Source organism: Falco punctatus, assembly GCF_963210335.1.
Source record: "Falco punctatus genome assembly, chromosome: 19".
Lineage (NCBI taxonomy): Eukaryota > Metazoa > Chordata > Aves > Falconiformes > Falconidae > Falco > Falco punctatus.
The window spans coordinates 4,260,795-4,285,844 of NC_137599.1; the positions used below are offsets into that span (position 1 = coordinate 4,260,795).

A 25,050-nucleotide genomic window follows, 5' to 3' on the forward strand; every position below is an offset into this window, starting at 1 on the left:
TACCCGGCCCTTCCCCAGCAAATCACCCCCATCCCCACCCAGCACGGGGGTCTACACGCAGCCAGAAACTGCTGCTGGCCCAAAGGAAAAGCTGGGGCTGTCTTTGCAGCGTGATCATGCTTTGAGCAACAGCCGATTAATCCCCTTGTATTTCCTGAATGAAACCAGAGACAAAGCAGCTATGTGCTCAGCGTCATCCTGCCCGCCCGGCGCTCGGGCACCGGCGTGTGTCACTCCAGTGCCTGTGCTCAGAGAGGCCCCAGCAGGTGCTGGAGCAGGACAAGGTGGCAGGAGAGGAGATGACAAGCTCTCCCATCCCTTAGCTGTGTTTCCCAGAGCTACTGGAGCCTCCTGGACTCGCCCCACTGGCAGATTGCATCCAGCTGAAAGCCATTTATCCCAAGCTCCAGCAGGAGCAGCCACAGCTGGTTGTTCAATATGCCTATTAATCAGAATAGCCCAGATTTGCAGGAATTTCACCCAGAAAAGTCCTGGTGTGTTTTTTTTTGTTTTTTTGTTTTTTTTAACATTGCTGTTCCTGCTCAGTGGGAGGTGTTTGCTCCCAGAATCTGAAACGGCCCCTGCTCTGCCACATGCCCCCCCGGCATCGTGAGGACACTGGTGCCAGCCAGGGCTGGCAGCAGCTGGTGCCTGACCCTGGGCTGCAACGAAGGAGGTGGCTCAGGGCAGCTCTGCCAGGCCATGGCCACGTTGGCATCGCTGACATGCACCAAGCAAGACAGAAGGTGCAGCAGAAGGGGAGCAGGGGATGGCGGATCCTACCCCCATATCACTTCCCTTGACCTGAGTCATCCTGAAGTCCAACCCAGCACAGGAACGCTGTGATCGGACCCCTGCCGCACTTTCTCAGTAGCTGGGATGTGTTTCCTGGCATGCATGCATGCTGTTCAGGTGACACAGCGGTAGCAGGGACGGCGTGGCTGCTGTGCCATCAAACAGGGAAGAGCAGGATGCTCGTAGCTGCCTACCAGGTTGCCCACGGACAGCACATTCTCAAACTCCTCCGTCATGGGGTAATGCTCCATGGCCATGAAAACTGTGTTGAGTACAATGCAGATGGTGATGCCCAGGTCCACGAAGGGGTCCATCACCACCAGCTTGACAAACTCCTTGAGCTTTATCCACAGAGGACAGCAGTTCCAGACCAGGAATGTGTGGGCAAATTTGTACCACCAAGATGGGCACTTCTGGTGAGCTTCCTCCAGCTCTGAGGGCAGGAGAGAAAAATGACATCAGTGTAGACTTGCCCCTGCCCCAGGGGAGGACAGCATAAATGCTAACCCACTAGAAGAGATCTCTCCTGAGGTCCTGAACCAGTCCTAGATCACCTACGAGTTAAATACGGGGGCTGAAAGGAGGAGCCCTCCCATGCCCTGGCACGGTGAGGTTGCAGACCTTACCTACCAAACCAGAGAGGGATGGAAAGGCAGATCAGTCGGGGAACTGTAGGTCCAATCCTACCCTCAGCACCTGGGCAGGATTTGAGGTGTCCCTGCCACGCTGAGATTGCTGGGACATCCCAGAGAGCTGCTCTGGGGTGGCCAGAGGCTTTGGTGCCCATTCTCGGGGAGGATGGGGCCCAGAAGCCTGTTATCACTGAGGCCCCGGTACTTTTTGCTGAAGCTGAGACAGTAGCTCTTGGGAAGCCACCCAACAGCTCTCAGTTGACTCTGGAAACTTGTAATCAATCGCAATCCCATTCACCTGCATGAGATATTGTATTATCTCCTCCAGGCATCATCCTAGTGAGCCAAAATGAAAAGCCTTGTTGGAGCAACACCTGCTATGGAGACCCCAGGTCCAGAGTCACCCCTTGCTTAGGGCTGGAGATCTGGGACAGCTGCTGTCACTGGGTTGCACCGAGCACCCCAAGTCCACCAACGCGCAACGGTTGGGTGAAACCAGCTGGCTGCACATGCACGCCTGGGCTGGGGAGGGACGTACCTTCCACGGCGTTGGAGAGGACACTGATGGTGCTCCCCACCCTCTTCTCAAGGCCTGGCCCATCTGAGTTGCCTACAGCGAGGTGGTTGTGGTCTGATTTCTCTGGCTCATTGGCTGGGTTGAACTAGAAGGAGAGGAGGCCACAGGGGGTGAATGCAGAGCGCTGCAGGCTGTGTCATGCACTTAAAGATAGAGCAGGCAGGAAAAAGGGCAGGGTCTGGAGAGACCTTGGGGTGCAGCACAGGAGCTGGGCTGCAGAAAGGCTCGTCAGATCCGACCCACAACAAGCTGGGCATGAGCCTGTCCCCCCCCCCCCCCCCGGGTTTATCAGGTGGGAACCCTCAAGGGATGGCAGAGACCATCGGGCACGTACATCAATCACCGTAGCAGACCGCTGCAGCACAACCTTGGGGATCACTTGCCCGTTGCAGTCCTTTGGCTTGTCCTGGTCACTGTTCAGGTCGGAGTCGCGCTCCTTCTCAGCCATGCTGCTGCGCAGGGAACCGCTGCTGGACCCTCGCTCCTGCAACTGCAGCAACCCACATCCCCATCACCCCTGTGCCCGCCGCCGTCGGAGCTTCCCGCGATGGCTGTGGGGCACCAGGTGAAGGAGAGGGATGGATCAAGCCCCAGGAGTGTCCTGGGCAGGACTCATGACTCCAAAGTCGGCTGCTGCAGGACCTGGGCAGCAAACTCAGATCCTCACAAGCAGCGATGAGGGGTAACAATTTGCAGTAGCTAAACAGAAGTTGCAAACCTTCCCTTTTCGCTTGCACGCCCCACTGTACTAAGCTCTTCACACAGCGGTATTAAATCCGTTCAGATGGGATCAGGGTGAATAATTCATAGGGACAAAATTATGCAAACCTTCTAATTTCTGTCCTGCAGGAAACTTTAATCTTTGAAACATGCTTTCATCCCAAATGGGAGAGAAGCAAAATCTTCAAGGCTTTTGCTGAAACATGCTGTCCAAGATTTTTGGACTTGTACTGATTTTGTGAATGTTTGCATCAAAGCTTAATTTTTTTCCCCCCAAATGTTTCATTAGGTGTTCATTTGCATATGCAATAATTTTGTTTTTTCTTTTTTTCCTTTCTTTTTTCTTTCTGACAGTGGTATTAATATTTGAATTTTACTACACTCTCTGGTAGCACTTAGGATGCCACAGCAGAGTGAGAACCTCTCTGTTCCCACTGCACATGGCTGAGCTGCTGCGTGGCTTCCACGCTCAGTCACTGGATATTAAATGGATCTGAGCCCCCGTTTCTTGTAGGCACTTTACCCTCACTCTCAGCCCTATTCCCTCTGCCTTCTCCATTTCTCTAGGTTGCTGCCACCCCTTTTCTCCCCCGATTCCTAAGGTCCCTCATTTTGGTCTCCACACTTTCCACCAACCATCTTCTCTTGCTCCTCTTGATGCTTCTTCAGCTGCTCCATGAGCTGCTGAAATTCCTCTTCCTTCTGCTGCTCCTCCAGCAATGTGGCGTCATTTTGTTCTGCGTAAGCCATGGCCACTACTGCGAGGATGAGGTTGATGAGGTAGAAGGAACCAAGAAATATAACCACCACAAAGAAGATCATGTACGTTTTCCCTGCTGCACGCAGCGTCTGTGGAGAGAGGAGGCACGGGACGTCACCACATCGGTTTGGCGATGTTTCCAGGGAAAGGTCTCGCACTAGGGCACCCTCCCTTTGGTGGTGGGATAGGATATTTTGCTCCTATCTTCCCCAAGGGCTGGTGGTGGCCCAGCTGACCTTCCTGCAGTCCATGGCACTGGGTTAGGGCTTGCGTGAAGCAGCCAGAGGTCTCGGCCAACCCAGCCACGCTGCTCTGTGTATCTGGCAGCCCAAGGACTGCAAGCATGAGTGGAGGTGGGACCAATATTTCACCAGAGACTCACTTTGCTGTGACCCAGCTTCCCAGGTCTTACCCCTGGGCCAAGAGTGGTCCTTTTCCAACTCCAGATCTGGGCATATTCATTTCCACAGGACATGTGCAGCCCTTGGATGTTGGCTTGCTTTTATCTAAACAGTCTCTGGACCCAGAGTCAGCTGGGATTTTACGGTGTCTGCAACTTCTCCCTCAAGGATGACTCAATGCAGAGGACCAGTGACCTAGCTTTTCCTCCTCACCCTCTCTCTTGGCTCAAGCCAGACACGTAGTAGATATAAATCCCTGATTTCCATGATACAGCTGGCAGCACTGCTGGACTTTGAATACACTGCACTGCTCAGGTTTAGGGAACTGGATGGGATCATGCCCCATCTCTGCCGATCCTGCTTAGATTCGTAAACCACAGGACAAGGTCCCACAAGTTTCCAATCAAGTGACTTTTTACCTGTCCTAGACCAAGGGCAGCATCCAAACGACAGAAGCATTTGCACAAAGAGAAAAACTTGGTGCCTACCAGCTGGAAGAGGTTCTCCCAGTAGTCCTGCGTCATGAGGCGGAAGAGGGCCAGGAAAGCCCAGCTGAAGGTATCGTAACTGGTGTAGCCGTAGTTTGGGTTCCTCCCCGCCTTCATACACTGGTACCCTTCAGGGCACTTCCTACCAAAGGAGCCGCGGAGGCAGCTGGCATGAGCCCCCAGCGGTGCCCTCCTGCACCCACCGTGAAACGCTCCATCCCTGGTGGCACTGGGAGGCTTCCACAGACTCTCCCCCCCAGGCTGATACAGTTGGGATGCCCAGACCGGTACCTTCCTCCCCACCCAAGGTGATACAGTCGGGATGCCCAGACTGATACCCCCTTCCCCAAGCTGATACAATCGGGGTGCCTGGACCGATACCCCCCCCCCCCCCCAGCCCCAATCCTGTCCCATCCCAAGCACCAGTAGTCCCACAGGGTGTGCTGGCTGCCTTGTCCCCTTCCCAGGGAGGCAGAGGGAACCCTCAGCCGCCATTGTGAGCAGCACTCACCCAGCATCGCTGCTGTTCCCGCAGAGCAGGGCGTCAAGAGCTCCCTCCAGAAAGTAGAAATTGGCTTTGCAGTTCGGGGAAAAAGAGAAAGTAAATAAATAAATAAATAAATAAATAAATAAATAAATAAATAAATAAATAAATAAACAGAGATTGATTTTCAAGTTCTTGGCAGCTCCTTGCTGACAGGGAAATTCCCTGAATCCCAGCATTGGGCACTGGGTTGTCTCTTCTCTCCAGACTTTGCCACTGACATCGAACTACTTGGCACTAGCTCAGCGCCTTGTTTCACCGACCCAACTCGATGGCTCCCAAGCCCATACAGAGCTCTGGAAACAGCCAGGTTGGCCAGGGTCAGGCCTCCTGGAAAGGTGAGTTAACATGTGGTCAAAGGACAGAGGCTGGTCTGTTTTGCTGGGAAAATGTACGACATCCCAGGGAGCACCAAGCATGGGGGACTGCAGGGGTCCCCAAAAGATCTGGGGAAACTAACTGCTCCCGCTCCACGGCTATGACCTTCCTCCTGCTGTTCCCATCCCAACCAGCCCCTGCCTGGTGGGAAACCCGCCCTGCTCACAGACTGGGGGTTCCTAGAGCTCTTCCTTACAGCTTGAGCACAGACCCAGAGCTGCAGAAGCTGCCAACCAGTGCCACCACGGGTCACCTGCCCCCCAGGACACAAGCACCTGGAGACACCCACCCCAGGACATGGCAGGGGGCAGCTGGACCCCATCCTGGGCACCACCCAGCACAGCCCTACTGGGAGCCACCCAGGGATTTCTGAAGCTTCCTGAAAGCATCCCCAGCTCTGCCTGGCTTCTTGCCACCAGGCTTTTATTTGACCTGTGTGGGCTCATCAAGGAGATGTCCCGCTTGGGAGACTCCAGGCGATGTGTTTTTGGCCTGGCCCTGATATCTGTTAACCCAAACGCGTGGCTGCAGGGTGCTGCTGCTATTTGCCCTGTGCTCGTTAGATCCTGTATGTTGAATATTCACTCTACCAAGAAGCCTTCCTGTAACTAATGCCAGAGCTGCTCGTACGGTTGGGCAAAGTAGCTCAGATGAGACATAACCTGACCTTCTGCTGAGCTCTGCCGAGCGCCCTAAACGAGATGTGAAACATCCCTGTGGAGCACCTCACTGCTGTGCAGTTCTACCAGGCAGATTTGCTGAGATTTTTATGTTTTCGTGGAGTTTAAAAACCCCAAACCAAAGAACAAATAAAAATCCCACTGCACTTTTTGGGGTCAAACTTGTTTAAAAGGAGCAGTAGGAAAGAAGCACACTTGGGGACCGGTCTAAGGACCTGTGCTTGATCTCACCTGCCCCCCCCCCCCCCCCCCCCCCCCCCCATCCCCTCCTGCTGGTTGTCACAGCGTTGCATGTTTGTATGCGATGCTCACTGGATGCAGTGGTACTTGGGGAAGGACCCAGCTATGATGCAGCAGTGCAAGTTGGTGAGAAATGTCATCCCTGCATTCTTCCCTCTGTTTTTCCGCCCAAAATACCATCTGCTCCTTGGTCTACCTTCTGCAACCAGCCAGACGGAGCAGTGCCCACCCTGATGGGGAGGTTGTGTCCTCACTAGCGACTGGGAGAGATGGAGACACTGGTTTGTCCAGGCCTTCCTGTAGTGAAACCTTTCTGGAGGAGTTTAGCTTGCCCAGGTGGACTGCGCTTGCCCTGACAAGGAGGATCTGATCTTATCTGTCCATCCCGTGAGCATGCACAACCCCTGTTTCACCCACATCTCCCTGCAAAGCTCTTTGGCTGGAAGATCCATGTGAGCAAACCATCTCGGTCTGACATGGAGGAAGAACAAGGAAACCCAGGAGCAAACCAGGGTGATAGATCAACGGAGAAGGGGACACACAAGCGTTTACCTTCATCATTGATGTAGGCCTCGAAATCAAAGGTGCTGTTGCTGGTGAAGTTGCTGGTGAAGTTGCTGGCAATGCCATCGGTGAAGTTGCCGGCAATGCCATCGGTGAAGTTGGTGTAGAGCGTTGCGTTGGCCAGTGTCTCGTTGTCCAGCCCCAAGTCCCCAAGGAAGGTGTCATTGAGGGGGGGCCACCGCACGCACTTCTGCCTGAGGTTCCCCATGAAAAGTTGGAGACCGATCAGGGCAAACACACTCAGGCAGAAGACAGTGAGGATCATGACGTCCGAGAGCTTCTTCACTGACTGGATCAGAGCTCCGACGATCGTCTTCAGCCCTAGGGGGGAGGCGTCACCGCTGAGCGAATCGCTCAGTTGCTAATTGTGGAGAACTATGTGCTATGGCGTTCCCAAAAGGTGCTGGATCTGGTGGGAACAGGTGGTATCACCAAATCCACCCCATGTGCTCAGACCCCCGGCACTGGGCCCTGTGTTGCATCCCAGCTGCCCCTTTGTCCCCACACATTGCTGGGCAGCATAAACCCTTCCCCTAAAATTGTCACCTTTGGACCAGTGCCAGCCAAGCCTCCCCATGCCAACATTAACCTGGCTATCACAAGCCAAAGCCCACCCCAGCCTGGTGGGGTGGCCATCAGTTCCTTTCGGCTTTATGTTTTCCCCAGATGCCACAATCTGACCTTTTTTTTGGCCCAAATCCCTAGAGCAGACCACTTTGCTGTGGCACAAGGAAAAACTATTTGCCAGCCCAGCTGCAAGATGCTGAGCACTGCTCTCAGCTCCAGAAAAGCCTCTGCGGTCCAACCTCCCCTGTTCTGCTGTCCCATGGATGGTCAGCAGCCCAGCCGGACCCTCCAACCTGATCCTTTCCAAGCTGGAGAAAGCCCAATGTGTCCAAGTGAAGGTGGCAAAGTGACATCTGCATTAAGCATCGGGATTAACTCATCTCTCCCCCCCCCCCCCCGCCTCAGCATCCCCGTTCCCTTTGAGGAGGCTCGCCCACACATCCTCAGTGGGCTTTTGACATGAAGGATGTCATTCCTGTCATCCACGTTCTACATGGATGATGGGGGATGCTGGGACATCCTAACATTGATCTGAGCACAGAGCTTTCACCACGTGGAGGCAATTCTCCCAAGGCATGATTTTTAGCTCTGTCATCACCCCATTTTCCCCCCTCCCTAAACTGTTTAGGTAAAACCCTGTTCTCCGAGGGCTTGTCTATGTTGGGAAACTGCTGAGGACAGTCGTTCTAAAGCAGCAGCTTATTTTTGCAACTGCTATTTCTGCAGAGCCTCTCAGGGGGATGTCATTCCAGAAAAAAGCAGCAGCTTATGTTTTGCTAAATGCAATTTTTAGCCTGTTTGATGAAGGCAAAAACCATTCAAATGTGAACCCTAAAGATCTGGAAATTGCAGGGGCACAAGAATTCATCCATTACAGGAAATTACCGTTTTCAGTTCAATCTCATGCTTCTTCAAGGGGTTTGACCTATCATTTCTGTGAGCTTGCACTAGGTGGTACCACAGCAGAGCATCAAAAAGGTATCAGAATTGGGGGACATCCATCAGAGGCACTTCATAACGTGCTCCTCACACCACAGGCTGGATGTCTAGGGTGATGTTAAACGCTCACCACATGGCTCTTGCACTAACACCCATTAAATATCTCAGCCCTGGCACAGAGCAGTCAGCAGTGGGGACAAAACTGTGTTTATGGCTCCAAGGACCAAGCGAAGTATATCGGTTAGTTGAGGCTGTAAACACAGTGTGAGCGCAAGCCCACTGAAGGCATCTCCAAGGAGCCCTACAAACAACACGCCTGGTTCAACAGGGGCTTCCCCTGGCCAAACTGAGTGAGCACAGCTGATTTCAAGATGTAAAACCAGCAGGACCTGACCCAAAATCTGAATTACGTGGAAAATTATTTATAAGCATCCAATACCTTATTTCCCTTGTTTTTTCTTAGAGCTGTCAAAAGAACAAGGAATTGCTGTGAACTGTGGGAAAACCTGAGCTCAAGAAGGGGAAGATATGGAGAGGAGACCCCCTTCTCCAAGTCCCACCTGGTATCACGGTGATGGTTTTCAAGGCGCGGAGGACACGGAAGGTCCTGAGAGCAGAGATGTTCCCCAGGTCCACGAACTCGGTAATGTAGCTGCAGGACAGGAGAGGAAAGGGCTTCAAGGGTGCTGCCAGGCACCCACCCCACTGTTTCTCAGCCCTCTTCCCCAGGGTGCCAGTGGCCAGACCTCCTGTCCTCCCCCCATCCCACCAAACTCACGCCATGGAGATGACCATGAAGTCCAGCCAGTTCCACGGGTCACGCAGGAATGTGAAGTCGTCGATGCAAAAACCTCTCGACAGTATCTTGATGAGGGACTCGAAGGTGTATATCCCGGTGAAGGCGTATCTGAAATGGGAACGGTGGCTCAGGGGATGCTCACCCAGGTCCAAGGGCCAGCTCATGATGGGGTTTTGTCCACCTCTGCCAGTAGGACCATCTCAGGGAGCTGGGTCTGGGGGCTCACAGTCACCGCCTGCTGGGTTCTTGGGATGCTTCACCACTGGGGGAGGTTTTCACCTCACCTCGTAAGGCAAGTTGAGACATCTTGAGGTACCAACCCCTTTGATGACTATTCTGCAACACCTCTGATCCCTGCTCATCCCCCAACACCACGGTGCTCTCTGTAAAACGCTGCTGAGACCTGATTGTGCAAAACCACAGCAGAAAACACTGGCTCTTTCCCTTCTCACCTGGGGATGGTTGTCCATGTTCCTTGAGCTGGTGGATCTGCTCAGCCTCTCACCACTGACCCAACCCAACCTGCTCTGCAGTGGTCTCCTGTCGCAGAGACCTCACCAGACTTTGGGCAGCTCTGAAACACTCCTGCTCCTTGCAATACCTAACGCAGAGCGTGGACATCCCTGCTGAGACAAGAGGGCCACCAGCACCTCCCAGTGACACCTGCCCTCTGAAAGGTGCCTGGATCCCAACATCCCTCTCTCGGCCTTGCTCCTGTCCCTGTTGGGGATGGCCAAGCTGGGGTGGCCCCGAAGGCTGGGGGAGGTGATGGAAGGCAGGGACTTACTCCACATTCTTGGACCACGCCGGGGGGTTGCTCATCGTCATAAACACACAGTTGGTTAAAATTGTGATCATGATGAACATGCTGAATAATTTAAAACCTGTCAAGGAGAAACGCTGTGGCTGTTGCCTAGATTCCCCCCTTCACATGGTTATGAAGCCAAGCAGCCTTCTCCTCTTGTCCTGGCTCCCACCCAGGTCCCACCCCTGACCTGCTCCTCCTGCAGCTCTCTGCCGGCTCAGCCCTGCACTGTCACTTTCCCCTTGGCCCTCCTGCTCCCGTGCATGGTCCTGGCCCCTGCCCTCCCTTTCTGCTCACCTTCCCACCTCCGTGGTGCTGGCTCTGCCTCCCTTTTTGTCCCCTGTGCTCCTTCCTCTCTCCATCACCCCAGGATTCAGCTTTCCCCACTTGTCTGATCCCTCTGCCACAAACACACCCTCTTTTTCCTCCTACCTCCTGGCCACCAACCCCTGCTGCCACCAGAGCTCTGCTGGGGTCCCTTCCCACCCATCCTAGTGCCCCTCTTGCTTTGGGGGTCCTTTCCTGTCTTTCCATCTCTGCTTGACTCACATCAAAAGTCCCAGCACTGCCCAAGTTGCCTCCTTCCCTGTATCCCAATGTGCTGGTTCCTCTGCCTTCCCCCTCCTGAAGCATCCTTTGAGCTCCTCAGTTCTCCCACTCCGCAGATGTGACAGGATCCCCTGGCCTGTAAACTTCTTCCTTTCTTTCCAAGTCCCTCCAGCCCTCAGAGACCTTGAATCTCCCCCCCAGGAGCTCCACCACTTTGGTTTCTTCCCTTCTCCAACCAAGACTGAGCTGCTGATGCCACCAAGGTGCCCAAAGCCTTCAAGCACCCACTCCTTGGGAAGGGACCAAAGCCTTGGGGTGGCTGGGCAGTGGGTCCTGGCCGTACTGGGGGCCAGCCTGGGAGATTTGCTCACCACACCGTCATGAAACACTTCTTTCAGCCCTCTCCCCAGGGCTGTTTGCACTCTGAGCATCAGGGTTTGACCTGGCAATGGAGCCACATCACAGAGGGCAAGGATATGAATGGATAAGCACTTTGATGGCTCCTCTGCGGATGGGGTGGAAAGGGCCCAGCAGGTAGAGGGCAGGGGTTGCTGAGAAGCGGAAGATGGCCTTCCCCTTGTTGAGGACTATGAACGTCTGTGGAGAAAAGAGAGGAGGGAGATGGGTTAGCCCTTCTGTACACCCCCAAAACACCCATGGATCAAGTGTTGCCATTAGAAGCGAGACATCTATGCATGCTTTGGATCTCCAAAGGCTTGGAGACTTCACCAAGGAACAGATGCTCTGCTTTGGAGGAGAAGCAACCACAGCAGACTGGGGTTGTGGATCACCAGGATGGGCTCAGATGAGACCCTAAACCACGGTGGAAAGGAGAGGAGGTCCACACATTGGTCTTATTCTTGGGACTTACATCTAGTGCCCATGGTCTAAGCTCCGCCCTCACCTTCTTATCCTTATAGAAAGGGTCCAGGTCCTCCAGGGGGGTCCCGATAAGGTCCAGTGGTGGGTCACCGTAGATGAGGGGCAGGTTCTTGCCAGCTTCCAGGTCACTTCTGGGCTTGATTTCCTCTTCCTCAGGCAGCTCCACTTGCTGCCGCTTTATCTTGAGTGCCTCTGCCTCAGCGATGCGCTGCTCGATGGCAGCCAGCGAGGCGGGGGTGAAGGGGCGGAGGTTCTCGGGGCCCGGGATGTACGGCAGGCCAGCCATCCTCTCATTCTGCTCCCAGGATGCCTGCGCCCAGCCTGTTGGGAGAGGGGGGCTGAGAAGGCAATGCCAGCTGGTGCCATCTTGGGGCATTTTTGCTGAGCCCTCGAAGCCAGGTGGTGGCAGGATCTTGGTGGGGTTTTGCAAACAGATTTATTGCAGAAATATTGAACTTGAAAGAAAGATTTTTACGCATGGATTACTTGCAGATGGAGCACCCTGTGTGCTCCTTCTCCTCCCAGATCCCCATTCAGCCTCTGATCAAAAAGCACCATCAGGTTGAGCACCACACGAGCTGAGCAGTTGGCATCCCTGGCACCAGCTGGCTGTTGCTAGACACGCGGTTTCACAACCTAGACAGGGCTGTTCAACAAAACAAACCACCTCCAGCATCAGCGGCACCTCTCCAGCTGCCTCCCCTTCGCAATGCTTTCCTCCTGCACCTTGTGCGAGCAGTGGGCAGTGCTCAAAGCCAGAGGTGGCTCAGCCAGGGCAGCATGGACCTGTGGGGTCAGTGGCCATTTCACAGCACCCATCCATAGGAAAGGCGAGTAACCTGCAGCTCCGGGTGGCCTTGCTCCCGAGAGGAACGAGTTAGTCTTACCTCGAGCCAAAAAGCCAGGTCGTAGTGGCACTTTCTAATGTTAGAGATCAGGATGAGCCCCTAGACGGGAATAGGATGGGTGGTTTGGGACGGGGAGATAAGAGCAGCTCCACTGCGCAACAGAGCAACAAAAAAGATTGGGGAGTAAAGTGGTCACCGGAGGGGTGGTTGCACCTGCAGGAACAGGCTGCCATGCCCCAGGTGAGGCCAAAACACCTGGCAAAGGCTTCCCAGACACCAGAAAGGTTCTCGCTTTGAGTCCCCTTGCCTCAGCATCTGTTTGACCCAAAAACATCAGCTCGTGCCAGAGATGAGCTCAATATACCGCAACACTCGATCCTGCTTTGCAGGGATACTGGGATAGATGCACCTCTGTGCCTCACCCTCCCCAAAATGAGCATCCCGCTGGAAAGCAGCAACTCTTCCATGCACCAAAACTTGTGGGAGATGCTGCTGAGGACCTGCCCACCAAAAAGCTTGAGGATCAATACTCCTCACAAGCCCTGACGAGAGCTGGAAACCTTCAACCTTTTGTAATTAAGGAGAACTGGACATTCATAGCCCTGATGGGAAGAGAGACTCTGGGTGCGTAATGGCATTGACACGTTCCTATGGTGATTATAGAACCAAGTGGTAGAAGCAGCAGCAAAGGGAGGTATTGGTTTCAAGCAGCGCAGGATAAATGCATTTTAGTTCTCCTTGCTATCGCTGCTGAATTGAATCCTGGTGTGCAAAATGGATTTTCTTCTGCCAAGGGCAGGCAACCCCCCCAGCAGCACAGTGTTGAGGGGGAATTACTGTTCACCCCCCATCGCATCCAGCCCCAGGGATGAAGCAGGGACCAGTCCCTGGCTACAATGTCTCTTGGGCAGAGGCCACCTTCGTCACAGTGTTTGCACAGCCCCTTGGTGGCTCCAGCACCAGGGCTTTGACGTACATTCAAAATGCAGCTGGTAGAGGAATAGAAGTAACTCGTTGCCTTTTGTGACAGGGAAACCTTGTAAAAAAAAAAAATAAAGTGGCAAGAGCACCAATTTTTCTATTTAAACCTGTTTTTATAAAAGGGAAAAATTTGTCTTTGCTGAACAAGGTCATCTAATAGGATAAACCAAGTCACATCACTGCAAACTGGAGTCTGGCACCACCTATGACCCAGCTCGTGGCCCAGACCGCTGCAAAACTGAGAGCCCAGGTGGGCACAGCCCCAGCTCACCCCAGGCACACTGGACCCCAAAGGTGGAACCTCAGCAAAGCAAGGCAAAAGGGAATTTTTGCCACCACACATCTGAGGGGACAGTGCCCATGGCAGCAGGTCAGCAGGGTACCGCTGTTGCCTCTTCTCATCCAGAGTTATTCTGGATTTACACCCATTTGATGCTTCACTTGAGCAGCTCTGGAAACCTGCCCTCTGCATCCCCCTCAATACCAGCAGCCTCAAAGCTCCAGCCAGAAGCGTGGGGTTGTGTCACTGTTGCCCCAAGTGCCACCAGGGATGCGCTGATGTGTGCTCGAGCAGGACCCACACCTGGGGGGGACCAGCCCACCCCATCTCCTGGGGACTCCAAGGACTCACAGGAGCTAGTTGGTCTAGGCAGCCTCAGTTTCCCTGCAAAGAGGGTTTCAGAGAGCTGTCAGGGCAAGCCTGCGTTACGGGCCACGGCAGCGCTCCAGCCCCTGCAGCAGCACACCGCTCTCCAAGGCTTTGGTGCATGGAGGGGCTGCATGACCCACACCTTCCCTGGAGCCTCCTGCTGGATGCTGCCCCTCTAAAGCCCCAGCGGTGGCCTGTCCCTGCTCACTGCACCCAGCCTGTGGTCCCGGTGGAGGTGGCTGTGCCCCAGCTGCCACCAGCGATCACCGTAGGGGTCAGGTTTCTGCAGCCCCATGACTCTGCTCATTCCTCCCCCGGCAGGAGTGGAGCTCCAGTGGCACCAGCCTTGCTTTTGGCCCATGTCTCCTCTTCCTCTCGCTAGGTTGAGGCCATCGTGCTGTCCCGCACCAATCCACTGGCTGATGGAGCAGCCCCTGGCAGCAGCAGGCATAGGGGCTTGCAGCCACATGGGAAGATGCTGGGGGCTGGCAGCACCACCCAAGGCTACGCAGGGGGTCCTTAAAGGGGATGTTGCCTTGGGCATGGAAATGCTTTGCGGGGTCTTTTACAGCATGTGATCCTGCTCTGACCTCTTTGTGGCCACCCAGAGATAGTGGGATGGCCCCAGGGAGCAGGGCTTAATCCTACGCCCAGCTCATGCACACCACAGCCCTGGAGCCCTCAGCATCTCTGGTGGATCACCGCTTCCCAAAAGAGAAGGAGCCAAGGACCAAACACAGGGTCTGTGGGGGCTCAGCCCAGCAGCCGTGTCTCCCCCACTGAGCCCAGTTCCCACACCAGTAGGCATGGGGCAGACAGCCGGGTCCCACCGCCTCACGTGCAGCAGGTCACCCTGGGACCAGCCGGTGGGATGAGGCAAACGGCCCCTCCGCTCCCAGCCTGGCGCACTCATAGCAGCGGCTATAAATAACAGAGATCAAACTCCGCACCTCCAATAGGTAAAAGCAGTTTGGACACAGCGACAGGTGCTGTGCCAGGCATGCATCACCCTGTGACCCCCCTCCCCAGCACCCGGGTCCCCCCCGCCCCCCAAGTCCCCTATTAAAGGCAGACCCTTGCCCCACCAGGTCTCCTGCTAAGAAATCAGCCACTTAAATGTCTCTACAAAGCTCTGATCTGCTATTTATTGCTTTCTTCAATTTCAGACATCCAGCTAAGCTGGATAACTCCTTTTTGCTGTGACACGTGTGAGCTGTTGCTCACTGCCTACGTTCAACACCATGGATGAGCATCTCGCCCCCCCATTCCAGCATCAGCCGTTACCAGCTGGGAGCAGCTGCCTGCCCAGGAGTGCGTGGCCTTCACTTTGATAAAAATTCAGTTTCCTGGGATATCTTTGCTACTCTGAGGTCAGGCAAATGAATCCACCTCCAAAATAACAGGAAAACTTTGGAAACTACCAGAGATGCTGCGTAATAGGTTCTTTATAATCAGGACAGATAGAAGGGTGACAGGGTCCTGTCTGAAACTGCTTGGAGAGACACCTCATCCAGAACTGGCACTTACCCCTGCCCAGAAAATAACCTGTGGGCTGAGGAAGAGGAGGAAGGACTTTCCCAGTTGCTGTGTGCAGACATGTGGCTGCAAGGGACACAGGGTGGCCAGGGGTCTGCCCCGATCCTGCTGACCCATGCAGGTGCTGGGCTCAGCCCATCATCCAGGCTCCAGGGCTCTGCTCCTCCCTTCCTAGGACATTTCTCTGTGAGAGCATCTGCAAATCCAGAGGCCCTCACACCGGTAAGCCTAAAGAGATGCACTTATGACCCCCCATACTCAGGGCTGGGTTAAAGACAGATCTGACTGGGGGTGTCTCAAGCGAAGGCACACTGCTCCTAAGATCTCAGCTCTACAAATACTGAGAGCATGGGAGACATCAGTGGGACCCTCTGAGTACCAAACATTGCAGCAAGACCTTCAAACACAGCTTGAGGAGCTGCCCTTACCCACCTGAAGAAATTCCTCACTGTGAGAGTGGCGAGGCACCAGGACAGGTTGCCCAGAGCAGCCATGGTTGCCCCATCCCTGGACGTGTCCAAGGCCAGGTTGGACAGGGCTCCAGGAGCCCTGGTCTAGTGGAAGGTGTCCCTGCACATGGCAGGGGATTTGGGTGGATGGTCTTTAAGATCCCTTCCAACCCAAACCATTCTGTGATCTATAAACCTGCCCTTCAAGATTCACAGGAGACACTCTGGAAAGACCCCAGAAGAGACAGGTATGGGCAGAAGTACAAGACAGAAAGCAACCCAAATGGTCAGCAGGCAACGTAAGTCAGCTTTGCTCACCAAGAAACAGCAGAGGCAGGAGATGCTCAACCAAGGACTCACAGTGCACAGGAATCCCTGCAGCAGGGGTTAGCATGGGGACGAGGAGCTCATGCACCAAAGCCAGCAAGCAGCCAGCTCTGGAAGAGTTGGTGCCAGGGAGCCCAGAGCCAGCCCACACACTTAGAGCGACGACAAGTTGATACCAGGGGAGATAAGGCAGCACCCAACAGCTCAAGAGCTCTGGAAACCAGACCCAGTTGCACACAGAACCCAAACCCAACACAGCACACTGAAAACACAACCCCACAGCACCACCTCCTTGCTACCTGCACCCCAAAACCACCTGGGACACACCACTTCCACCCAAGCCAGCACCCAGGGGCTGACTGCACATAGGGCAGCCCACCCCTCTCCATCCCTCCTTTATTTATCCCCATGAGGAGAGGCAGGGTGGGGCAGGATGGTGCAATGGGGACCAGCTGGGACCACAAGGTTGGGGGATGAGTCACAGCTTAGGATGGTGCCTCAGTCACGTGCATCCCAAGCGCTGCCATCCATTCTCCATGCTGCCCATCCCCGTGGCGGCCGCCTTGCTCACCCAGGAGGACCCGCAGGGCTGCACCGTGGGTCTTGTTTTCCCAACCTTGTTGCATGCCCCATGAAGCCCCCCATAGCAGCTCCCCTCCCCAGTCCTGCATCCATTAAATAGGTTTTAAAAACCCCCAAAATCACACGGGCTGGGAGATCTGCTGCCAGGAGAATGTGTATTGGGTTCAAAGCCAGCCCAAGGGCACAGACACTCGTATGGTCAGGAGAACATTTATACGTCCATGGAGAACAGGGAGCTTTATGGGGATGATTAAATACCAGAGTCTTTACACCTTTGGCATTTCCCACCTCTACACTCTGACTGCTCAGCCCCGGTGGTGGGACCACGGGGAAGGAGAAGGAGCAAATCCTGCCCCTGCACCCTGCAGAGCCGAGACCCCAAACAGCAACACAGGAGGCGATGCCAGCTGTGCTGTGGCGGTGGTGCCATCGCTGCCGTGGGTTTTGTCACGCCTTCAGGATATTTGCTTTTTTTTTTTTAATGATCCTTGAGTGTACAGGGTGGCACGATGCTTGGTTGTAAAGTCTGATGGCTGCAGAAAAAAAACCCCAACCTTCTGGCATGGTACAGCTTAAAAAAGCCCTATGGGGTCTTAATTTCCTATTGTATTTTCCCCATGTTTTGGAAAAAAAAAAAAAAAAAAAAAAGTGGAAAAATTGGAAAAGTCTGATGTGGAATGGTTTTTTTTCTGCTCACAAATAGCACAGGGGGTGGAGAGATTTGCTTTTGAGCCCTGCACATGGGTGATTGAACGGTGCTGCATCGGTGGTTTTGAGATTATCAAAGTTTCCAGCAGCGACTGGGATAAACACCCTTGCGTTGTGCCAGGCAAAATTAGCCATTTTAGAAACGAGTTTATGCCCCTTTCTGTAACGTGATAATGTGCCATTTGAAAGTCTGATGTTTACTATCCCCAGATATATTGTTGTCCCGTAATGCTTTGCTGTAACTACATCGTAAAGACTATATGGAAAGATATGCAAAGTCTCCAAAATTTCCTTCTGCAAACAAATGCCTTGTAGGAGGCTGCTGTGGGACGCTGGCTCTCCACCGCTGTGGCAGTTCTGAGTTCACCATACAGCTGCCGTGTTTTCAGGCTGCCCTCTCTTAAAGGCAGGTGGTGCTAGGTTTTCACATAAAGCAAATAACACCAATAAAAGAATGAAAAGTCACCCCATTTTTTTTTCCCCACTCCATTTTCAAATAGAAGTGGACTCAGAAGGCTTAGAGAGTGAGAAAAAAATTAATTCTTAATTTTCCAGCATTATTCTTTCGATTCCTCTTTTTTTTTTAAGCACTTGGCTGGGAAGTCCCGTGGGTTATGTGGTTCGAACACCAACTCCTCGCCCGCCAGGCTCAGCAAGCACCGCTGGCTCCCATCAGTGACATGTCCCCTCATGCCGACTCCTGTCACCACCGTGGTTTTTTTCCCCTCCTCTGGGTGTGTTTTGTTTCTTCGCCTAAAGTGTGCCCCAAGCCAACTGCACTGGCAGGAATGTGGGATGCTTCCAAGCAGCATCCGTCATCCCGGGGAGCTGGGTGAAGCCGTGCAGCCTGCAGCTTGCCCGATGCCGAGCAAAAGGGTTGCTCTGTTGAAAGCCCTTGGAAGACAACGCCAGAGCGAGCCCAGCGCTGCTGGGTGCCTTTCCCCAGCCAGACCAGGGGGACTGAGGTGCTGCAGCAAGTTCATGTTCTTCAGCTGCCATCACGGTCCCCTCGGTGGGTCTGGACCAGCCAAGGTGACTCGCTGCGCGTTACCCACAGGTCACCCACAGCAGCAGCAATGCTGGTACGGTTGCATGGGCCAAATGCAGAAGTGCATGCTCGATTTGCAGCACACGTTGTATGAGTTCCCTGCGATGGGAATGATGCTGCTCCGCTGCTTTCTGCCTGCTAGACACTGCCTGTCTCTGGCAGGCCAAGAGGAGGTCTCCAAACCCTCTCCAGTCCCTTTCCTGGTATCCGCCTTGCGATGGGCTGTGGGACAAGGGCACCCATGAGCTGAGGGCTGCGCTGGCGCTCGGGGGACTTCCATGGAGGAGGAGAAGGATGAGATGCACAATCCCGTGTTTCGGGGCGCGCTGCAGCAGCAGCAGCACTTTCAGTGACGTCGCAGCCACGCTGGGTGCCCTGCACATGCAAGACCAAACACTGCTCCCTGGCCCCAGCTCCTTGTGGAGATGCAGCTGAGCCCATGTCACCGCTGGCTTCCTTTGGGGAGCCAACTCCCTAATGCTGACCATGCTACGGGGGCACCAGCCTCCCCCGGGAACATAAACCCCCAAACCTGCGTGCCCTGCAGAGGTACCTCCACTCCGGCCACAAGCACCATAAGCCGCGTGGAAAATAATTTCAGACAATTCTCTGATTGTTTTGGTCCTGAATTTACTTGAACTCTGGCACTTCGGTGCCTGTTCGCCCACAGCCCTACCAAGGGTACCTCGATGTGCTCCAGGGCTCCAGGGCGGGGGTGGACACATAGGCTGAAAGCTGTGAAGTCCTCAGATACTCTCCCTGGCCACAGATGGAAATAGGAGGTTGCAACATCCTGCAGCAACGCGCTAACCCCCTCCTGGCTGGAGCTGGGGGATGCAGCAGAGGGGGGGGGTGGGTGTATCACCCCATCCCCATCTCCTTTCCAGCCCGCTGTCCTTACTGCCTCCCGGGAGGGCACTGCTGGAAAGGGGACACCGGGGCGGTTGGCTGCTTGGGTTTATTTGGGGGGGGGGAGGTTTGGCTGTGGAGGCTCCAGCAGGCAGGGAAGGGGTTAAAGCGAGGACCCTGCGCTTGCCCACTGCCCACTGACTGCACTCGGGTGTCATCCAAAGCTCCTGCTCCTCCCTGCCAGCAGCTCTCATGTCAGGCTTGGAAAAGATCTGAGCGGTGCTGTGAAGGCAGCGAAGCGAGGTGACAGCGTGGGGAAAGGGAGGATGGCGTGGGGCTGTCATGACCTGCTGCCCCCCCCTTGGGGTCCCCTAGGCTCGGGGGAGGGGGGGGGGAGGGAAAGGAAGGCATCGATGCAGCCACCTCCAAGGGATTCCAGCAAAGACACAACACCACCAACTCCCACAGGGGCCATCAAGGAGCAGTGCTGGGAGCAGGTCCCAGACCTGATGTTCCTGTGGGGTTTGTAATATCAGGGACCCTGCAGCATCCCGCGGCGGGAGGATGCCCATTTTCCCATCGCAGCCTTTGCACTCCAATACCCCATACCAGACCCTGCAAACCAGGACCACCACGGGGCCACAGCCCTCCCCATGCCCAGCTCCGGGTGCTGAGCCCTGCACCTCCACTCTCACCCTCCAGCTCCCCAGGCATCTCACTCAAATCCTCTTGGATCTGGAGAAGAGGGTCTTGAAGATGAGATGTCCCCAAAGGCTGTATAAATAACCGAGGAGGGAGGCAGCTGGACAGACAGACAAGCACAGAGGCTGAGCACCCTTCCCGGCATCTCCGGAGCTATAGCCGAGATCTTTGCCCTCATAACTCCGCAAAGCATCCACCACATTCTCCCCCTTCCTCCCCCCCATATAAACGACCTCGTTAGTCCAACCTGCTGAACACAGAAATGATGCTGGCCGGCTCGTCAGTACCTGCTGCCACTCGCTTTCCTACCCCCAAATCCAGCAAGTTTCTCCGAGGGAAGCTGGAGCTGTCCAAGTGGCTCCACAGGGCCCTTTTGCCCTCAGTGATGCTCACCGGACCCTTATGTACACACCGGAAAATAGAAAATGCTATTTCAATATTAGCACAGCCAAATCAAGGCAGGACTCCGTGTTCTTTAACCGGTTCCTGTAAATATGCTCTTTCCCCCCTGAACCATTACAACATCAGGCGTTTTCCTAGCAAGGACCAGAGGAGGCGGTTCCAGCGCTCAGCATCAACCCATCAGCTGCACATGCAGGATCTCCCCTGTATAATGGACTGACTGGGATGTCCCACTGTCCCCAAGGTTTTATGGAATTTTTGCCCCTCCCCCCCCCCATGTTCTCTGTTATTTTATTTTTTTTTTTTTCTTTGCATGCTGCATGCCCTGGCTGATCCCTCAGCACTGGTTCCGGGGATCAAGAGAGCAGTGATCTGGCCAAGAGAGACGGATGCTGTTGCGAGGCATGGGGGTGCCAGGGTGGCGGATCGCTTCTGGATAAACCCTGGAATGGCACTGGGGGTGCACAGCGGTCCCCGCACGTGCAGCGAGTGATGGGAGCTTTGCACAGCCCAGTGCACCCACCGCAGGCACGTGGGGGGGATTCGGCACCCAAAAAATGAACCAAATCCCACCCTGTCACCGCCTGTTTGGATCAAAGCCCTGAACCCTGCCTCCCCGGCACCCCAAAGCCACTGGCTGTGCACGTGCACCCTGCAGCCCCTGCGTGAAAGTGGGGGAACGGTGGCCTCCCACCTCTGTGTCACCCTGTCACCGCTGTTCTGGCACAGCAGAGGGTCCCATCTCCTCCCCCTCTCCCCATGGGGGTCCCTGCCTGCTCCCCCACAGGGGACAGGGGCTCTGCATGGACATGCGCCTTCCCGAAAGGAGACACTGCGAAGCACCCCACAGACCTTTCCTGCAACCTTGGCTTGGCCAAGCTGAGGTTTATATTTAGATCTCCAGGAGGAGAAGCCAGGAGAACGGCGACTTGTGACTTTTAAGCCCTGCCTGTACTCCCTCCGGCTGGGAAGGTGGCTCAGAAACCGGTTGCCCGTTGCATCCCGCACCGTCCCCTCTCATCCCAGTGGCAGGTCTGTGGCCACCAAGGGTGTGGTGGCTGCTGGCACCCTCGTCCCCATGCCCTGCCTGTGCCTTTGTGGGGACTTTCTCCTCCCATCCAGGCTGTTTTCCACACAGCGGGGGCCACCGGGTGCCTACAGCCCCAAACACCACCCCAGTGACCGCAGGGGCTGTCCTGCTCCCATCCACCTCCAGCGCTCCGACGGTGAACCCACGGCATTGCTTGCACTGCTCTGGGCACAGCGAGAATGACAACCCCAGCGACATCCAAGACCCCATAGACCCCGCCTGGTGGTCTGGCATCAGCCCAGGGCCGAATCCAGTACTTACCGTTGGGTGGAGAGAGCAAAATCCCAAGGAGAGACCTTTCAGGGCCAGAATTTCCCTCTCCTTCGACTCCTGGAGGCTTTGGCTCCGCGAGTGCCTGTTGGCAGAGCAGCTGCTGCTGCTGTCAGATGGTCATGAGTGAAACCTGAGGACATGCGGGGTCCTTCAGGTAGCCTGGGCCCGTCTCAGCTGTGGCATTCGTCCCCCGCCGCGCCAATCATGGGGCTGGCGGTGCCGGCAACCCCCTCGGCCCCATCGCCCAACGCTCCCGGGGTCCTGCGTGCATGGACCCCCCTGCACCGCGGCTACCCTGGCCATGCTCTGACCAGGGACACGGCCAGCCGGGGCGGTCCCGGTGGCCGAGCAGGGTGTCCCAGATGTTGAGGTGGTTTTGGGCTGGCTTTGGCACCACATGGGACATGGGGAGGTGGAGGGGAGGTGGGAAGGGACCCTGGCCAGCACCTCCCCATTTATCTCTCCCAGAAGTGACATGCAATTGAAAAGAGCAGCAGGACAACTGTGAGGGCTGGGGCGGGGGGAGGGGAGTTGATGCCAACCCCGCTGCCAACATTGCCTCTGAGCCTGTGGTTTTTTGGGAGTGTTATTCCCATCCTGCAGCACCAGCTGCAGCTCCTCCTCTTGCGTGCAGGCGAGGGGTGTCTGTCATTTCTGCTTCGTTCCCCCCGTGCCCACCCTCCACTGCTGCCTAATTTTGCACCAGTGCTGCGTTTCTTTGCACACCAGGAGCATCCCAGCCAGCAGCTGTGCAGGGTCACCCCGCTTCGACACTGGCACATCTCACCCCGTGTCCCACACTGCACACCCTGTCCCTGGAGACCCCCACAGGTCTGAGCCAGAACCAGGGTGGCACAGGATGGTGCAAAAGAGGCACTTGCCATGTGGTTGTCTCCCTTCTTGCCCTTCCTGATGGGGCCTTTGGGTGCTCTTTGCATGCCCAGGCAGTTCTGGGGGTACTTAGGGTGCTCAGTGGGCACCCAGGGTGGAGAGGAGAGTGTGGAGGGGTGCCCAGCTGGCAGGGTTCACCCCTTTTGGGGTGCACAGGTCTGTGCTGGGGCTGGACTAACCACCTCAGCACTCAGCCTGGTCAGAGAGGACTCATCATCTCACCAGCACTGCCATCCCTGTACAACTCTTCTGCTGCTTGTCTGGTCCCAAAATACCCTGCAGCAACTTTCCCAGGCCGGTGTGGGCTTTGTTGGAGCTGAAGCACCCGCCCTCCCCAGCCTGGCATCCCTTGCTGTCACGTTCTCATGGCAATTTGCCTTTCCCTGCCTCCAGCCCCTCGTCCGTGGGTCTCCTTGTGCTCACTGGCATCCCACGGAATCAATAAAACAGGCCCAAGACTGCAGACCTGAGCACCCAGGGAACTGGGAAGTGGAAGTTCCTTGGCTCAGATCTGCTTTTCACTCAATAATTTTCCTTTTCTTTTCAAGACTATGTAAATAAAGCAGCCCAGGAGCCCAGGTCCAGCTCTTGGGGGTCAGGTCATGCAGCAAGGGACAGAGGATTAGCTCCACTCAGGAGATGCTGAAGGTGTGCTTTGTGAAGCATAACTTTGACTTCTGCAATTAAAAACCCATCCCAGGGCTCTTTTTTTGCTGACTTGGAGCCCAGGCCAAGCTCAGAGCAGCTGGAGCCGTGGGAAGGAGGGAGTGAAAAGCCCCCCAGTAGCTCCCAGGGGACTGCTACAACCAGGGTGGAGAGCACTGGGAGACTGTCAGGAGCTCAGCAGCAAAGCAACAACCCATACCCACGGGCAAAGAGCATCCCAGTGCAGCCGGTAGTACGTGGTTTTGGCCGGCGAGGAGGGCAGGGACAGGGACATCCTCCTGCTGTGGTTGTGGGGAATTTCCACCTGCTCCATTGGTTGCAGCAGGAAATTCAGGGGATGTTCGGCAGGTCCCATCAGCTGCCGGCTGCCCCAAACCCAGCCTTGTCACCGCTGGGAAGCCTGTGGAAGCTGTGCTGGTCTTTTTTTGCTTTGCTTATTGCCAAGAGCAAACCTGGGGGGAGGCACATGCAGGTGGAAACCCCAGGAAACCCCTGCCCTTTGGAAAGCTGGGAGCACCCCAGGGTGCCCAACCAGGCACTGGGCAGCCACAAGGACACAGCTCTGCCTGCAAACACCAGCTAAATCCCAAGTAGAATGGGAACCTGGGGTACCCAGCGCTACTCACTACATTAATTTGGGTGCAAAAAATATGTCCTTGGGGTGACGGGGTAGGATAAAGGCAGTGCTTGGCACAGCCTGCGGGACCCTGGGGCGTTTGAGGTGCCTTGGCTTGCACCTTCCCTGAAGCTGCTGGTGCTGGATGCATCCTGACCCTCCTGTATGGTGGGGCAAGTGCCTGGCCGTGGGGCTGGCTGCATCCATGGGGCTCTGTGGGTCCAGGCACTTGCCCTGCCGTGGGGCTGGCTGCATCCATGGGGCTCTGTGGGTCCAGGCACTTGCCCCGCCGTGGGGCTGGCTGCATCCATGGGGCTCTGTGGGGCCAGGCACTTGCCCCACCGTGGGGCTGGCTGCATCCATGGGGCTCTGTGGGGCCAGGCACTTGCCCCGCCGTGGGGCTGGCTGCATCCATGGGGCTCTGTGGGGCCAAGCTCCAGCTGATCTCTGTGCAGGCAGGAGCTGGGCAGAGGCAGAGCTGCCTGCCCAGAGCAGGGTGGAAACAAGGTGCCCCAGCAAGGGGGAGCATGGGGAAGGGACATCTGAGGGTGAACCCCCCAAGCTGCAGAGCTGGGAACATCCTGGAGCAGGGATGAAGGAGCGGGTGCAAGCACAGGCATCGGAGCACCCTCGGCACCCGAGCAGGATGGCCTGGCAGCCCCCAGAAGGTCAGAGGATGCAGGCTGGGAAAGAAGCAACAGGCGAAGGCACAGCTCTCCCAGCCCTGAGCCTTATTCCCGTCCCCATCCCTGATTAACCCTCACTTGGCCAGGGCTGCTGAGGGGGATCTGGGGGGGTCCCAGCTCTTGCTGAAGCCTTGGGCCACGTGCGGGGCGAGGTGCGCGCTCCCCCGGAGCAGTGTAGCCCCTTACCTTACTCCCTGGGTGCTCTCAGGGCCCTGGGTAGAGTCATTGGGTGCTGGCACCCAGGGCCAGCCCTCGGGGTCCCTCCACGACGGCTGAGCCTGCGTCCCAGGCGGTGTGCTTGGGGACACTGCGCTCCCGGGCTGACACCCCGGATCTGATGTCGGTGCCCGAGGCGGCGCTGCGGGGCCGCAGTGCCACCCACCGGCCCCAGGCAAAACACCCCCCCCCCCCACCCCAGACACCCCTC

The 25,050-nt window shown here is 55.8% G+C and overlaps 1 protein-coding gene across 3 annotated transcripts in view; it reads right to left on the reverse strand.

Moving 5' to 3' along the window:
- Positions 1-24,914, reverse strand: part of SCN4A (sodium voltage-gated channel alpha subunit 4) — a 46,651-nt gene extending 21,737 nt beyond the window's left edge. The window contains exons 1-14 of one of the 3 annotated variants that reach the window (XM_080369452.1): positions 21,753-21,868; positions 20,287-20,398; positions 11,343-11,641; positions 10,915-11,035; positions 9,872-9,959; positions 9,064-9,192; positions 8,846-8,937; positions 6,768-7,100; positions 4,885-4,948; positions 4,374-4,515; positions 3,361-3,573; positions 2,339-2,494; positions 1,966-2,089; positions 990-1,228 (exon numbers count right to left, since the gene is read on the reverse strand). In XM_080369452.1, the coding sequence (XP_080225578.1) occupies positions 990-1,228; positions 1,966-2,089; positions 2,339-2,494; positions 3,361-3,573; positions 4,374-4,515; positions 4,885-4,948; positions 6,768-7,100; positions 8,846-8,937; positions 9,064-9,192; positions 9,872-9,959; positions 10,915-11,035; positions 11,343-11,606 (1,965 nt within the window). In that variant the 5' untranslated portion in view covers positions 11,607-11,641; positions 20,287-20,398; positions 21,753-21,868. Of the gene's footprint in view, positions 1-989; positions 1,229-1,965; positions 2,090-2,338; positions 2,495-3,360; positions 3,574-4,373; positions 4,516-4,884; positions 4,949-6,767; positions 7,101-8,845; positions 8,938-9,063; positions 9,193-9,871; positions 9,960-10,914; positions 11,036-11,342 lie in introns of all 3 variants that reach the window. The other 2 variants (XM_080369451.1, XM_080369450.1) reach the window with 2 other exon arrangements.
- Positions 24,915-25,050: the final 136 nt, after the last annotated feature.